Source organism: Erythrolamprus reginae, chromosome 5 (assembly GCF_031021105.1).
Source record: "Erythrolamprus reginae isolate rEryReg1 chromosome 5, rEryReg1.hap1, whole genome shotgun sequence".
Lineage (NCBI taxonomy): Eukaryota > Metazoa > Chordata > Lepidosauria > Squamata > Dipsadidae > Erythrolamprus > Erythrolamprus reginae.
The window spans coordinates 102,337,327-102,355,186 of NC_091954.1; the positions used below are offsets into that span (position 1 = coordinate 102,337,327).

The 17,860-nt window shown below is 40.0% G+C and overlaps 1 protein-coding gene across 3 annotated transcripts in view; it reads left to right on the forward strand.

The window, feature by feature from the left end:
• The window catches only part of FNDC3B (fibronectin type III domain containing 3B), a 376,606-nt gene extending 363,180 nt beyond the window's left edge, over positions 1-13,426 (forward strand). For 2 of the 3 annotated variants that reach the window (XM_070753641.1, XM_070753642.1), the window contains exon 26: positions 10,078-13,426. In XM_070753641.1, the coding sequence (XP_070609742.1) occupies positions 10,078-10,389 (312 nt within the window). In that variant the 3' untranslated portion in view covers positions 10,390-13,426. The remainder of the gene's footprint in view (positions 1-10,077) is intronic. The other variant, XM_070753643.1, reaches the window with a different exon arrangement.
• The last annotated feature ends 4,434 nt before the right edge of the window (positions 13,427-17,860 follow it).

Sequence of the window (17,860 nt, forward strand, 5' to 3'; positions counted from 1 at the left end):
CACTTATGAAGTGCCAGGAATAAATTTTGCAGAGCGCAGAAAGTAAAGAATGGATATGCTCTTTCCAAAATTGCTCAGCTGAGCAACAGGATGTAAGAGGACAGAAAGAGAGGAAAGAAACCTAGTAGTTTGAGACACATTTCAGTCTATCAAGTGGTGTGTGTAGAATTTGGTTTCTGTAATAACAGAAAGGATGGCAGAAAACCATCAAATGTAGGTTGTCTGGCTTGAATTCCATTTAGTGTTATTAAACCGCAAATGGATTTCCATCAAACCGAGACGTACAGACACAAACAGATTTAATGTTGGTGCTTTTTTAAAAAATTGCAATTTGGGTTTGATCCTCTTTACCGCTTTTCATGCTGTTATTACTAAGCTTGCTTTCTCCCCCTCCCCCCCAAAAAAACTTGAGCAAAGTTATGTAGTGTTACCTAATGTAAGAGCAGTGTGGTTGAATCCGTATAAGCAATGGACAAAGTAATCCAGCACCAATCTAAGTGGCTCTAGAATGCTCATAAACCAGAATCGGAAGCACAACTCTTTTGTGCTGTTAACCACCTGCACATATTTAAGACATAAGACTCCATTAAGTCGTAAATATGTGCTGCCTTCAACTCCAGGTTAACACTGAGTCTTTGAATCTCTTGGCAAACCTGTTCTCAGTCTTCTTTGATAACCATCTTTTTCTGCCGTCAGTCTTCTATGTTTCTATGTAACCATCCCAGCAAGCTGCCCTCATAGGTCAGTAATCCCTCGCTACTTCACGGTTCATCTTTCACGGATTCCCTATTTCACGGATTTTCAAAGGGGGCTTAAATCCATTAAATCCATTAAAATTCATAAAATCCTTCTACAGTGCTACTGTACTTTCAAGAAACTGGTAGGACATCACATGTAGTTCCAGCTGAGAAACATTATGGAATGACTGTTTAATGCAAAGGGTGGGTTTTAAAAATCCAAATACTCGTTAAATACATTTAAAAAAAATCTTTCCTCTACTTCATGGAAATTATTTTTTCATGGGTGGTCTTGGAACACATCTCCAGTGAAAAACGAGGGATCACTGGTACTTTGTTTTGTCTGCTCTAAATCTCTATCCAGCCATCTTCATTCCATTCCAGTTTCCAGGCTCTTGGAAAAGGGGGGGAAAACTTCCCCCTGTCCACGTTCTCCATGCCATGTATAATTTTGTGTACCTCAGTTACAGGTAATCCTCCACTGAGTGACTATTGGAAGTTATAATGGACATCCCCAGAACTATTATGATCAGGTTCTGAAATTCTAACAGCCACTGGCCACCCTCACCACAGGTGGGATTCATCAGGTTCTGACCAGTTCTGGAGAGCCGGTAGTGGAAATTTTGATTAATTTTGGGAACCGGTAAATGCCACCTCTGACTGGCCCCTCCCCCTTCTTTTCTCTCCCCATCTGTTTTGCCCTTTACCAAATGCAGTAACCAGTGCATAGTTTCCCATAGGGTATTAACAATATTGGTTATTTTATTGTTACTCTAGTTCCTAAGGATCCCAAGTAGAGCACTCCCAACTGCTACTTGCTCAACACAACGGAGCTACTACTCAATGCAAACTCAGTTTGATATACAGTGATGCCTTGTCTTACAAACTTAATTGGTTCCAGGACGAGGTTCATAAGGTGAAAAGTTCGTAAGATGAAACAATGTTTCCCGTAGGAATCAATGGAAAAGTGATTAATGCGTGCGAGCCTAAAATCCACCCCTATTGCCAGCCGAAGCTGCTGGGATTTCGCGCTGCTGGGATTCTCCTGAGGCTCCCCTCCATGGGAAACCCCACCTCCGGACTTTCATGTTTTTGTGATGGTGCAGGGGAATCCCAGCAGGGGAATTCCAGCAGTGCAAAAACGGGTGCTTCGCTGGCAACGGAAGTCCAGAGGTGGGGTTTCCCAGCGAGGGGAGCCTCAGCGAAATTGCAGCATTGCAAAAACACAGAAGTCGGGAGGTGGTGTTTCCAATGGAGGGGAGCCTCAGGGAAATCCCAGCAGCACAAAAATGGGCGCTTTGTTTGCCACAGAAGTCCAGAGGTAGGGCATCCTAGTGCCTAAAACTCAACCCTAAAATTCACCCGTTTCACACTGGTGGGATTCCCCTGAGGCTCCCCTCCATGGGAAACCCCACCTCCGGATTTTGCAATGCTGGGGGGAATCCCAGCAGGGGAATCCCACCAGCGTGAAAACGGGTGCTTTGGCTGGCAACGAAAGTCCGGAGGCGGGGCATCCCAGTGGCAGCGGGTTCGTAAGGTGAAAATAGTTTGGAAGAAGAGGCAAAAAAAATCTTAAACCCCGGGTTCGTATCTGGAAAAGTTCATATGACGAGGGGTTTGTAAGACAAGGTATCACTGTACTTATTTGCCAGTGTTTGACCACACTGTTGAAACACATACTTCTGAAGCCTTTCATGGCCACTTTTGGTTTTGTTCCTGAATAGTTTACTAGTATCATCATCTTAAGAATGAAAACAGTCTTAATTTCTGATAGAAGAGGTTTTGGAAAATAAAAGCAAATTCAGCGGGTAACTGAAAGTAGGGAAAACATGTAAAAGTGGGAGATAGAAAGAGAAAGAACAACTACATTGAAGATTAAAATAGCACAGCAAATGGACAATAATTGCTCAGCGCTTTTCAAAGTTGCTATTAGTTGATTATTCCGAGCTGGATTTCATGCACAGTATTGTAGGAGTCCCTTCTCAGACACGACTGAACAAGCATAGAAACATAGAAGACTGACGGCACAAAAAGACCTCATGGTCCATCTAGTCTGCCCTTATACTATTTCCTGTATTTTATCTTAAGATGGATATATGTTTATCCCAGGCATGTTTAAATTCAGTTACTGTGGATTTACCAACCACGTCTGCTGAAAGTTTGTTCCAAGGATCTACTACTCTTTCAGTGAAATAATATTTCCTCACGTTGCTTTTGATCTTTCCCCCAACTAACTTCAGATTGTGTCCCCTTGTTCTTGTGTTCACTTTCCTATTAAAAACACTTCCCTCCTGAACCTTATTTAACCCTTTAACATTTTTAAATGTTTCAATCATGTACCCTCTTTTCCTTCTGTCCTCCAGACTATACAGATTGAGTTCATGAAGTCTTTCCTGATAAGTTTTATGCTTAAGACCTTCCACCATTCTTGTACCCCGTCTTTGGACCCGTTCAATTTTGTCAATATCTTTTTGTAGGTGAGGTCTCCAGAACTGAACACAGTACTGTATTCCAAATATGGTCTCACCAGCGCTCTATATAAGGGGATCACAATCTCCCTCTTCCTGCTTGTTATACCTCTAGCTATGCAGCCAAGCATCCTACTTGCTTTTCCTACTGCCCGACCACACTGCTCACCCATTTTGAGACTGTCAGAAATCACTACCCCTAAATCCTTCTCTTCTGAAGTTTTTGCTAACACAGAACAGCATCTGTGTCTGCACACAGTAGCATAGCTTTGCTAGACTCTCCATTAAGAAACTCATGCTCTTAAATCAGATCATCATAGCAATGAATGTGCCTCATATTAAGGGAAAACAATACAAAATTATAGGGGTTTCTTTCATACTTGGGCTTATGTTATATCTTCACCATAGAGCTGCAATGAGAAGGAAAACATTCAGCTGCATACAGCCATGAGGCTGATAACCACACATTACATGATGTCCCTTTTTGTGTGTGTAGTGACGTGGGGGGGAAAATTCAATACACTGCCTTGTTTACAAGCAATGTCCTCTGCGTAATTGACCAAACGTGCTACGGGAGAGGTTACAAACAAGGGGAATGTGGCTGTATCTGCTACTGGTTGACTGCTGCTTCCATTTTTGTGCATTTGTCACGAATTTACACCTTTGTTTACACCCTAGACTTGAATTTGTGCTAGCGTAGAAAGATGAGAAATAAAAGCATTGTTTGGCTTTGTAATTTTTTAATAATTGTAATTTGGTTTATGATGTTTGTGCATGGTGCAAATGCAGACAATGGATTTATTTACTAATCAGGTAATGTCTATTGGACAAATGCAGAACCTGGTAGATTGTTTCTTTAGAAACTTTTTGTTGTAGTACTGTAATTACTTATTAATTAAAAGAAAATAACTATCTAAATAGAATATAGGGGATAAAAGTTAGAATGTTATAAACCAATTACCTTCAGACGTTGTGAATGCTCTCACACTGAAAGTTTTTAAGAAGATATTGGATAACCATTTGTTGTGGCATAGGGGTTTTTTGCCTGAGTAGGTGGTTAGACTAGAAGACCTCCAAGGTCCCTTCCAACTCTGTTATTCTGTTCCTTTCTAAAATTACTTGTTCAACCATTTGTGTCTTATTTTCAATACAGCCAGACAAAATTTGCTTCCTGCATAGCTAATAGCGGGCTAGAAATCCTGGAGAGATAATTCAAATAAAATTGTTCCTGTTTTGCTTTTCCAAATATAGCGAATGGTTTCCGATACCATTTTAGCCATTTTCCAGAGCTAATATAAAGCAACACAATAGGCAATTTAATTTTGAGAACAAAATTAGTGTACAAGCTTGAAAAGGAATTTCTTAAGGATTCTTTCCTGTAGGAAACAGAAATATAGTTTGATGGCATATTTGTGCAGCCAAAAAAACAAACAAACCCCTCAACAGATTTTTGGCATGAATTTATCTACAGATGCACTGATTTGTTATAACGTGATAATTGCATGATGATCATGCTTTTAGCTGTCAGAGAGGGCATATGTAATAAGCAGGTGGGGTTTCAAATATAATCAACCACATTAAATTTTAAAATATTGAGACCTTGTAACATGCATTAGGGGTGACTTTCCCTGAGCTTTGTGCCTGTTTTTTTCTGTTATTTTGTTATTTTGCTACCTGAAAGGACTAGTAGGTATATATTCACTGGAGTGACTCACACGAATTGGCTCCCACCAGTTGAAAGTGGGAAGGGGTTGTGAGAGAAAAAAGTTTTTAAAAACCACTGGTACTTTATAAGAAATGTAAAGGGTGGTTGTGTTTTAATTCACTTCCTAAGTACAATTGATTCCTGACTCGCTGTAAATCACAAGGACTAGTTGTTTGTCAGTATGGAGACAATGCAAAAAAGATGAGGCCTCTGATAGACTGAGATACAATTGTCGCTAATCACAATAGAGTAGAGTGTGGAGTGGAATAGAATAGAACAGAACAGAACAAAACAGAATAGAATATAATAGAATACCTTTATTGTCACTTTGAATGTACATTAATTGGCATACATTAAAAATAAAATATTGTTGCATACAGCTCTTTAAAGGGCTACCACCTCTAATTTTACATCACAGAAACATGAGAAACCCTATCTAAAAAAAATCTTAAGAAACCACATTGATCTGTAAGTAAAGCTGTTAGCTGTTTAATAAATCCCTTTTGCAAATGCATCTGATAAAACCTTGCACGGATAACATAGATAAAACTTTCCAAAATATCTTCTTAAGTAAAAGTAAGTCTGCGAAGAGGGGCCACATACAAATCTAATAAATAAATAAAATAAAATAAATATCCAGGAATTCCTACATTATATTTCTACTTGCCTGGATATATTTGTTTGAAATCTGGCTGTCTGAAGTGGAATTCAGTGTCTTTACAATCTCTGCATCTTTAAAACTGAGGAGTACAGATGCACTTACTTAAACAAACTCATACCAAGCAGCCAACTCTATGCTGCATAAGCTTTCAATGCAAGCCAAGGTAATTTTGAGCACTATTTTGTTGTAATGAGTGAGGATTTGATAGCTGAGATGGATGAATTCTTCTTAATCCTCTAACAAATCAGTTTGTCAAAGTCTCTTGAATCAAGTTGTCGATATTAATGTCAGAAATCCCTCCAAAACAGTGAGGCAAACTAAAATGCAGGTAGTCCTCTAGTTGTGACCACAATGGAAGCCAACATTTCCATTGCTAAGCAAGACAGCTATTAAGAGGATTTGTCTCATTTTATGACATTTCCTGCCCTGGTTGTTAAGTGTATCACTGTAGTCATTAAGAATTTGGTTGTTAAGTGAATCTGGTTGTTCTGCTTATCAGAAGGTCACAAATGGTGATCATGTAACCCCTGGACTCTGCAACTGTCATAAATACATGCCAGTTGCCTAGCGACCAAATTGTTGACCTTGTTGGACATATCTTACATATTGCTAAAGATCAGCATCCAAAAATTGCACTACATTGGATACCTCCTAGAGCAGGGGTGTCCGTTTTTGCCGGTAGAGGCTTGCAAGAGGCCATCAGAGTCAAAAATGGAGACTCGATGGGTGACGTTGAGCTAGTCACGTCCACCCTAGCCATGCAGTGCCCTAGTCCCCCAAGGTCAAGCACAACCCTGATATAGCCTTCAGTGAAATCAAGTTTGATACCCCTGTCCTAGAGGAAAGAGAAAACAAGGCTAGCCTTGGAAAACCTGGCACCAAATACTTAAGGAAGACCTTAAGATTATTAATGTCCCCTGGGATAATGCTGAAGGTACTGCAAGTGATCAAAATTACTGGGAAACACTAGTTGCTCAATATGCTTTGGACAGGACCTAATGATGACGATGATGATGATGATGACCATGAAATGATACAATACTCATGAGTATGAAAAATGGTCACAAGTCACATTTTTTGGTGCCCTTGCAACTTCAAATGGTCATTAATTGAATGTAAGTGGAGGACTTACCTGTAATGCCGACAGGAACCTCAAGGAATACCAAGTTAGTCACGATTTGTTTATATCCTTTGGGGCTTCATGGACAAACAGGGGTTCACTATTAAGATCAAAATAATGTCTATTGGAAAGACATTTCCTTTTTAAAACCTGACTGTCAATAAAGCCATTGTTTTGGCTTTGTCTGCCATCCAACTCTGAATACCCCTTGTCATGCCTTATGCAAATTCATTTCCCATTTAGTGCCATCGAATTGTAATTTCCCTGTTTGTTCCGCCTGAGCTGCTGACATCTCAATCATAACTAATATGAGGATTTAAAAAATGATGGTATAGATCAGTGACAGCTAATCTTTTTGGCACCGAGTCCCAAAACAGGAGCTTGTGCGTACACGCGGGAGCTTCAGAAACCGGAAGGACAGCTCCCCAGCGCTTTTCTTACACCGGGAAGCTGAGCTTCTGGTTTCGGATGTGTGCATGTGTGGAGCCACCTGGTCTTCCAGTTTCTGGTACGCTTGTGCGCGCAAAGACCAGCTGGCTGGTTTCTGGTACGCTTGTGCGCGCAAAGACCAGCTGGCTGGTTTCTGGTACGCTTGTGCGCGCAAAGACCAGCACCATTAACCAGAAACTCAGCTTCCTGACATGCACATGGCCAACAGACTTGCGTGCATCAGAACCCAGAAAAGCAACAGGCGACGGCTGGCGTGCCCGGAGAGATAGATTCTGCATGCCATTTCCGGCACATGTGCTATAGGTTCTCCATCAAGGGTATATTATTTATTTATTTATTTATTAATCAGATTTGTATGCCGCCCCTCTCCGCAGACTCGGGGCAGCTCACAGCAGCAATAATACAATGTAAACAAATCTAATATTTAAGTTAATTTAAAACCCCAATTTACAAACCAATCATACATACTAGCATACCATACATAAATTTTATAAGCCTAGAGGGAGGGAAAGTATCAATTCCCCCATGCCTGACGACAGAGGTGGGTTTTAAGGAGCTTATGAAAGGCTAGGAGGGTGGGGGCAACTCTGATATCTGGGGGGATATCTGGTTCCAAAGGGTCGGGGCCGCCACAGAGAAGGCTCTTCCCCTGGGTCCCGCCAAACAACATTGTTTAGTTGACGGAACCCGGAAAAGGCCAACTCTGTGGGACCTAACTGGTCGCTGGGATTCGCTGGGGTAGCTAAATCTTTGAGGGAGATGGGCGATTTAGAAATATCAAATATACATAAATAAAAATAAAGAAATGCATCACCATCAAATTTTCTCATCATTATTTTCTTAACTGGCCTATGGGCAGAAGAAGCCACCTGTTCTCAGTAATTTTTTAATAAACGGAGCAATTTATCCATTACAGTAATATATTATTTTCAAATTTGAGGCATATTAAATATGCATTGGGGTATCCTTTTTCCCTCTTTGTAATTACGGCAATTTATGGATTACACATGCAAATTTCAAATTATTTGACTGCAGGGAGCTTATCTTATTTGAAGCATAAAACTGTTATAATAGGATCTGAGCGGAAAATATCTAATATTTTTGCTGTAGAGTCCCTATTTGTCATGTTGTGTTGTGTAGCTTAGAGCTGCCAGTTGTTTAATCACAGCAGACTAATGGGGAAAAATATTTTGTTCCGTTCTCTGCCAGAATTTGATCAACATTGTTGAAGGACAATAATCTTTCCATCTGGCAGAAAACAATTTACTCACCTTTTGAAGTGTTATTCTTTCTTCAATACATTTCCACCATCAAATTTTTACTTCAAACTTAAAAAGTCACTCCTGGGTCTTGGTTAAAATTAATTGTTAGGTGCAGCTAACATATCTTGGCTACCAAAATTCAGACTACCACTTGGGGGCAGTTAAGAGTTAGTTTTTTCAATGTATCTCTCCTGCCACCTGGTGGACATCCAGGTTTTTCACCCAAGTTCTCTCAGGTTGGGTTTGCAATTACAGAATCTTGGGTTTTAATAATTATTTGCATTTGCAAGTGTATGTAAAATGTAAGTAAAATATAAAATGGAGCATTTGTTTCATAGTTGAGATGTAGAAAGAATGGTACAGTGATACCTCGTCTTACAAACGCTTCGTCATACAAACTTCTCAAGATACAAACCCGGGGTTTAAGATTTTTTTGCCTCTTCTTACAAACTATTTTCACCTTACAAACCCACTGCCGCCGCTGGGATGCCCCGCCTCCAGACTTCCATTGCCAGTGAAGCACCCATTTTTGTGCTGCTGTGATTCCCCTTAGGTTCCCCTCCATGGGAAACCCCACCTCCGGACTTACATGTTTTTGTGATGCTACAGGGGAATCCCAGCAGGGGAATCCCAGCAGCGCAAAAATGGGCGCTTCACTGCCAACGGAAGTCTGAAGGTGGGGTTTCCCAGTGAGGGGAGCCTCAGGGATTTCACTGAGGCATCGCAAAAACACAGAAGTCCGGAGGTGGGGTTTTCCATGGAGGGGAGCCTCAGGGGAATCCCAGCAGCGCAAAAATGGGCGCTTTGGCTGGCAAAAGGGGTGAATTTTGGGCTTGCACGCATTAATCGCTTTTCCATTGATTCCTATGGGAAACATTGTTTCGTCTTACAAACTTTTCACCTTAAGAACCTCGTCCCGGAACCAATTAAGTTTGTAAGACAAGGTATCACCATATTTATATGTATAGTTTTCTGCTAACCTTATATTAACTACGTGTATTCAGACAATTCTTAATATGGAGCAGTGGTAAAAGATATATATCACATTGCCATTTTAACAAATGTCCCCAAGGAATAAGAAATAAATGATGGTTTGGTACGTAATTTTGAGTGGTGACCTAGGCTGCATGCTGGAATGGAATTGTGCTGGCAAAAATTGCAATGGTAAGGATGAAAATGACCTTGGAAGTGAGGGGTAGGGAGAAGTGGGGTGCAGGAAGGGATAGTTTCTAAGCAACAAGATGATAAGGAAGGGCACAGCCCACAACTACATAATGGTCAGAGAAAAAGACTTCGAAATGAACTTCCCTAACTTTTCATGCTTGGGGGGGGGAAAGACTAGACGTTTGCACTATCATACTTGCAAGAATCTGTTAATCTAACCTTGTATATATAGTAGTTTTCATTACATAAAGTAAAATTTGCTCAACCTGTCCTATCTACCTGGGAAAGTGATTATGTTTGTATGGCTACTATGATAGGTTCAAATGATATTTCATAATTGTTACATTACACGCTACTATGTTTTTCTTGTTTTGGTTTGGTTTGGTTTTTCTACTTGGGAGTAACAAGTTAATTTGCAATTTTAAGCAAAGCTCCTTTCCGTTTTTGAAGAGTTCCTAGCAATTTCTTGTGCAACCTAAGTTTTCTTTCCTCTCTTCTTGTTCCTTCAAGGTGTACAAGGGAGATGAGACAACGTACCAAATCTCAGGCCTTCAGGCGAACACAGATTATCGATTCCGCGTGTGTATTTGCCGCCGATGCTTGGATACCTCACAAGAACTTAGCGGACCTTTCAGCACTTCTGTTGCCTTTATCCTCCAGCGGAGTGAGCTCATGCTTACTGGGGAACTGGGAAGAACCGATGACCCCAAGACTAAATGTATGATGCCTTCTGATGAACAGTTTGCAGCCCTCTTAGTCCTTGGCTTTGCAAGCGTCTCCATCTTATTTGCTTTTATACTACAGTATTTGTTTATGAAGTAGAGAGGTCAACACAAGTATTTGAGGTATCGTTTTAATTAATGCTTCATACTATAATCAATATGTTTTATTCAGATAGTCCTCTTTATTTTTCCAGTGCATTTGTTTCTGGTTTATTGTTGTTTTTTAAGGGGTGACGGGGCGGGGGATGTCAATCGTATTTAGAAAATAAAAAATCGACATTCAGGTGCACCTTTTGGACATTCAAGGTTAGGAAATGGTTAAATATATCCAAGCCAGAGACCAAAACAAATATTGAACATTTGGATGTTCTGTTCCCTGCTCCTATGATTTTATTCACTTACTCGTTGTTGTTGTTTTTAATTTTCAGAATGTAGAAATGTAACCAGTTTGCCTTCACATTTTTGCCTTAGTGCTAAACTTGTTGCAGTCTTTAAGTTGCAAGTTTATTACATTAGAGTAACCGCTTTAAGCTCCTCTGAATCCGCAAGATTTAACCACCGTTATGTAATAGCATTGCAGCTAAGCATTCCGCAATGCATTTGTTGCACAAGTCGTTAATTATAAATCTCACTTACGATATTCACTACATTTATTTTCTCCTCAACCCTCATACCGCCAGTTTTGCATTGTTTTTTGCGTTATCCCCATACGGGGGAGGGGGAAAATTAATCTCAATTATGTAATCAACTATATTTTTAGCACATTTCAATCCAGATAATTTATCTTGCAACCTAAAGTCTTCTTTGAATTGTAAGCGTTTTACTCAAGCTGTTTGCGCACTATAAATTCCTGTATATCAAATCTGACAGCCAGATAGCTTTATCGATGGAAAAGCATTACCATTTCTACCATTTTCTATTATTTTATAGCAGTAATTTTAAGAGGGCATTGTGCAATAGTTATTCCCCATGTCCAGCTGTTTTTATTTCTTTTTTTTTAAAAAAAGCTGCTTTTAACTAGTTTGTTTGCCTTTGTATATAAACTTACTTTTAATCCAATCACTAGATTTGTTATATTCATCGTGATCTTATGTGTTTATAACTGGCGAAAGCTTGCTGCTTTTGCTGTTTAAATTAGAGTATTACCTTTTATCATAAGCAAACTCTCAATCAGCCTTATTAAGAAAAAAGGTCCATCTGCATTTCAGTTTTTTTGGGGGGGGGAACCCATGGTAAACTCATATGGGAATCTCAGATGCTAAATAACTGTAATTAGACCTGACATGAAAAAGTGCCATTTCTTCCATCGACTCCTCATCCTCTTCCTTTCTTCTTAATGGCATCTCCTATTACAAACTATAACATGTAATATCCATTCATTTCCCTCTTCAATTTCATTAGCTGCTGCCTTCAAAAGTGACGGTGGAAAGGATACCACAGTTCACATGACAACGCATTACGCATTCTGTCCTAAAAAAAAGCAAAAGAAAGCACCACGGCACGGAGTTTCAGAATATCAATCTCAAGCATCATTGATTATTTCCAGCAATGCCTCCCGAGAAGTTCTCCAGAACTTCATTGACTGGCTGGTGGCTACATAACCAGTGCTGGCTTTATCTTCTGGCAGCTGGACAATTGGCCACTATAGTTTGTGAATGCTTTTATTATACACTCAAAATTTCAGGAATATTCACTGGCCTTCCAATTTTGGAGATTCCCATAGTGCCCATGGCCAAAGGGAAATTGATAAGGAAGAGATGTGGAGCGGCTTTGCAAACTTAGTGTCATTCCTAAGTCCGTGTATGGGATATTGCATGTGCTTTTGCATCAATTGTCAAGGCACATTCATTCATTCCATCAAAACCCTTGGTTATGCTTCTTGTTTTAAGGGGGGGAAACTCCCTTTGAATCATTGGGTTATTTTTATGATGTCTAAGTGCCTCAGGGATATTGAGCAGGAGGTGTAAACTATACGTGGACATGCACATTGCTGCAATCCACTGGGAACCACTTCCAAATTGTGTCGTTACAACTCGAGAAGCATTGCTACGGGAATTCCGTTCACTTCCATCAATCAGAGGTGCACAACAATATGCACAAAACCTCATAAAAGGCCCCCTGTGGAAATCCATGTTATTTTTTTTAAGCACCAGAATGGGGAGAGACTGGGGAGTCACCCTATCAGCTCTATTTCATTTTAAAGCCAGTTAAAATATAAATGTGCACCCTTTCCTTAAAAAGCCCGTTCAGGAAAAACTAAAACGCGATCCATCGGTTCCTGTTCTAGCTCCGCATGAATTGGAAGAGTTCTCGTGAATTGTGTCCCAGACTTTGTGTACCTTTGCATTCAAACAAACAAATAGCTCTGCATATATATTTTTTTAAATCTTCTTTCGTTTTGGCTTGCATTGTACTTTTTTTTTTTTGCTCTTATCTTTTGCTATGGCACAGGGCAGCGCGATGACTCTGTGGTTAAGAGGCTAGGTTTGTTGGCTGGAAAGCCAACAGCCCAGGTTCGAGACCTGAGCATCCTGCATTAGGGTGAGTACCCATCTTTGCCCAGCTCCTGCCCACCTAGCAGTTCGAAAGCATGCAAATGCGAGTAGATAAATAGGTACCACTTCAGTAGGGAGGAAACAGTACTCTGGGACGTCGTACATCTTCAGACAGCACTAGCTCAACGGAGATGAACGCTGCCCCCTATAGTCGGCAATGACTAGCAGAGTTAAAATCTGCAATGACTCATTTCCTTCCTTCCTTTGCTATGATACAGTGTCCTGCATTATTCATTCATTCCCATAACCAAAGTAATGGGGAAACCAACATTATTTTTGTTTTAGGATTATTTATACTATATACTGCATTCAGTACTTTAAAATGCCAATTAAAGTGCAATCTCATTATTTATTGTAGAAAAATAAAAATAAAAAGTGTACTTATGTACTAAATCTCTCCCCTTCCCCCCCCCTCCCTCCGACCCCTAGCAGCATATTATTTTTCTATTTTGTTTTATGTAAGTATAATTTAGGTAAAATATTTTCATTTCCCCATTCCTAGTATATTAACCTTCTTATAGTATATTGTATGTTTAAAAATGGGAGTGTTTTATGAATTGCCAAAAAAGAAGAAGAAGAAAAGATAAATGTACCCAATATTTCCTGCATGCAAATTTTAAAAAAAACCTTGCGGGACCACATCCATTCCATCTTGCGGTACATTTAAAAACAATCATCTTCAAAGTTTACATGTAGCCAAAAAAAAAAAAATCATTAGCATCTTTTGAAATAATAGTTTGAAACTGATTATTCTGTGTGCCTCTCTTGATGTAGCAAACTAGTACAAAGGTTCTCTATTTTTATTTCCTTTCCTAATGTTAGTATGCATATTTGCCTTGCAAACAAATGATATTGAGCTATTTTCATTTTTTTTTAAAAAAATCTCCTCTTCTCGCTGGCTCCAGTTTTGGCCTTGACAAATGTGGTATTGTTGTTGTTGTTGTTTAATTCAACTTTATTTCTTTCTATATAATACTTGGTTGTCTTCAAATATGAAATTATTTTTTAAAAAAACGCTGGCAAAATTTTAAAGAATGTAGATAGTGTTAGCTGGGCTTTGATCTCATTTCAATCATCAGGAAAAATTAACTAGGAGTCATTGGTAACCTGTTAGTTGTTGGGGCTCTGAAATCATGTCCATTTTTCTACGAGGGGTGGGGGAAGGAATCCATTTGCACACCTTTGTAAAACAGCTGTTGTCACTTTTACGGTGCCTTGTGATTGTCAGTCCACCGTCATAACAATCCCTACCATTTTTAACTTGAGCAGAAACTTACTGCATATACCCTCAAATTTTTGCAGGCAAAGTCAATCACGTTGACTTTGCCTGCAGGTTGAGACCTTTAGTTGGAAGTTTTCCCATTGCTTTCAGTGGGGGGAGGGGAGGTCAGGAGAAGAGGAGAACATAACTCTGTCTGCAGGAAATGGAGGAAGATTCCCGTAGGAGAAAATCGGTGCTCTCAGCTCTCTGGTTTCAAGATCAGTATTTTATCTCCCTTATTTTTAAGGCAGGGAGTTAATTTAGGAGTGAAATGCTCCCAGTTCGCTCGTGCCTATCAGTCGTTGGAGAACCGGCCACGAAGGGAGCGTGAGGCTCCACCCACCTGCCCAGACACCACCATTTGGATTATTTTGTCCTCTGTGCATGCACAATGCGTTCTGTGCATTCGAGAGGGTAAAAGAACCCAAATGGCGGCATCTGAGTGGGTGGGTGGAGCTTCGCACTCTCTTCGTGACCGGCTCTCCGATGACTGACAGCCAGCACAAGCAAACCAGGAGAATTTTACCCCTGAGTTAATTACACCAGCTGATGGATTAGAATAATGTCCTCTTTTGAGATATGTTATAGCCCTGTTGGCCTTTCACAAGGTGATGAAGGCCCATGGAGAGTGGGTATTAGTTAGGAGCTCCGCCACAGATACATAGGTCTAACACAGGGGTAGGCAAAGTTGGTTCTTCTATGACATGTGGACTTCAACTCCCAGAATTCCTGAGCTAACATGATTGGCTCAGGAATTCTGGGAGTTGAAGTCCACAAGTCATCGAAGAGCCAACTTTGCCTACCCCTGGTCTAACAGGTTGTATTTTTGTTGAGTCTCAACGTGGTTTAAGTGGACTTTGTTTTAAATTTAAATTTAATAAACTCTTTTTTATATGAAAAAAAATAACTAAGTTGAATTTGTTTTAATGTAATTTTCCCCCCACTGCCCAGATTTCCTCGGATAAATGGACAACCATATAAATTCAATGGATAAATAAATGTGAGGGGGATCAGGTGTGACATCTGTCGCCCCCATTGAATAGCAGATTTCATTTGGCTGATCAGTCTGGCTTGGTGGGTGTGTCTCACACCTTCCTCATCATTCCGTGCTTCTTTTTCCTGAAGCTGTGCTGGGTGGGACGGGACACCCATCCCAGATAGGAGTGTATCAGCCAATAAATGAGGAAGGAGAAAGCTAGGAATGTGGAGACCGGCCCTCATTGTGGTCTCAGTGTTGATAAAGCACCAATCCTGGGAAGAATCAATTTGATTCTACCAAGAGTAAATCTCTATTAAAAGACATCACTCTCTCCAGCAGTAAGAAAGTTTGCCAACTTCCAGGGTTGGGTTCTACTTACCCTCCCCACCGGTTCGCATTGCGTCAGAAGTTCACATTTTCAGAAGTGCCCCCCGCCGCGTTATGCAAATGACCCTCTGAGCATGCTCAGAAGACTCTGCACATGTGCAGTGGGTTCTTTGCGAGCTGCGTTCAAGGAGCGGAGCACAGATTCGGGGGCGTGGCCAGCTGCCCATCACTGTTGGTTCGGGGAGCGGGAGGAAATCTCCACCCCCAGAATGGGACAATCGGTCCAAACTGGCAGTAACACTCCCCCCCTGTGAACAATTGAGAGGAGAATATAGGATTGCTTTTTTAATCTAGAGCCAACCATTTGTGTGTTTAGACAAAGAAAGTCATTTTGTGCAAGATTGAAGAAAGGTCAGGTTTAGGTGCGTTTCATATCTTTATTGTCGTTTCTGCCTCTTCCCCATTTGTGCATACTTACCGTACCCACGCCAATGCGTATTAATTGCCAAGTTAGATTGGATCGGATATCATGGTTTATCTTGTACTTCCTTTCCCTACAGGTTGATTTCTAATGCAACCATTCTGTAAAAAAGAAACAATTCACCCACTCCTGTTCCCATTTCCATAAACCTTCAGTTTGTGGAAAGAAAGAAAATGCTTTCTATTACCTTATATGTCTTTTTTGGCCCAGTCAGTATCGGCTGTGTGAAATCAACTTCCCTTGTCCCCAGTTTTGTGTAAAGAAATTGTAAAAAAAAAAAAAACAATATGGGGAAATTATTTTAAGAAGTTATTTAAGAAGAAAAAGAAACATTTTTATATTATCTGCCTTTGTCCTTTAAGAACTTGAAATGTTGTAGTTTTCTAATCATGTTTTGTCAGCAACAATAGATGAGTGTACTCTCTGTTAATCATGGAAAAGTGCCCTAAAATTGAATGTTTCTGAACATTATTCTTGCACAATTTAAATTGAAAAAAAAAAAGAAAATTAAAAGTTGTTTTTCTTTTTGTTTTGTTTTTTTACCTCACTTGTAGGACATACATTCCAAGCTTTTCAACTTTGAAATAAATAATCATAAGTTTTCTTGTAAATTTTAACTATTTCATACGCATTGTATTAAAACTGCCATATTCAATTTTAATGTATAGATTTTTGCAGATATTACGCTACGTATGTAAACTGTTACCTGTAGTGTATATGTAATATATTTATGCCCAATAAATGTTTTAATTCTTTCTTGATGGCAAGGTTCTTTATAAGAAGGTTCCATCATGAAAATCTTTGCCCCTAGAAAGATCAACTGGAGGATGCGTAAGAATTGCAAGCCTAAAAAATCCTAGGGGAGGGAATGGGGATTTTACAGTATCCTTCCCCTGGTGTTTTACTCTGGCCTACACAGATCAGAACAAAGGAAGAATCCACGCGCTGAGATTTCAAATCAGACACTTTTATATGAAAAGCAATATTTTACACAAGCAAATTCAAGCCTTTCAGTCCATTTTGGCAGCGTTCCATGTTAAATTGGCTAAGAGATAAACATCCGAGAAGCCCCTGAGTGTCAAAGCTAATTATCACATTCCTCAGTATGATAAGCGTCCTTCAGTCACACATACACACACTCACGATTCTCCAGGTTTTGTTCACACAGCTGCATCTCTGCCCGATGGATTTAGAAGAAGAATAGCAGGTTGCCAGCGTGGCATTTCTGGAACCCCAAATCTAGAACTACCACCATTACGAACATTGAAACACTACACCCCTTTACCCAGAAATCCTCCTTTATATCGTATCTGGATGTGGTCAACTGTTTCCTAGAGATATAACTGTGTAAACATTCTTTCATAGACTCATTTTCTGAACATTTCCCCATAAAGATATTCCTGTCTGCTTCGTGACCTTTTGACCCAGGCATCTAATAGGGGCTCCTCCCCCCTCCTCCTCTGACTCAGACATCATTGGGGTTTCTACAGTCGCTGGAGGTTTCTCAGGTTCCAACTCTCCATCATTCTCACTATCTGACTCAGTGGTCAAGAACATTGGCCTAGGGTACTGTTCTGTCGAGCTCTCTGGTAGAATCTTCCCAAAAATTCACAGGTACAAATTTCAGACACACACATGTTTGAAAATTCAAAACAATGTTCTTTATAATGAAAATTCACTTAAACTAAGCCCTCTTTTGGTATAGCAAAGAGCACTCGTCTTCAAACAAACTGGTAATTTATACAAGTCCCTTATCAGTTCTGTAATACTTAGCTTGCAGCTGTGAGGCAATTCACAGTCCTTCTTCTTTCACAAAGTGAAACACACTTTGCTCTGGTTTAGTTTCAAGGCAGGAAAAAATCAGCACACAAAAGGTCAAAGTCAGTAAAGCAGTACAAAACACAACGATCAGATAATCCTCCACAATGGCCAACCCACAGGCTGCTATTAATAGCAGCCTCACTAATT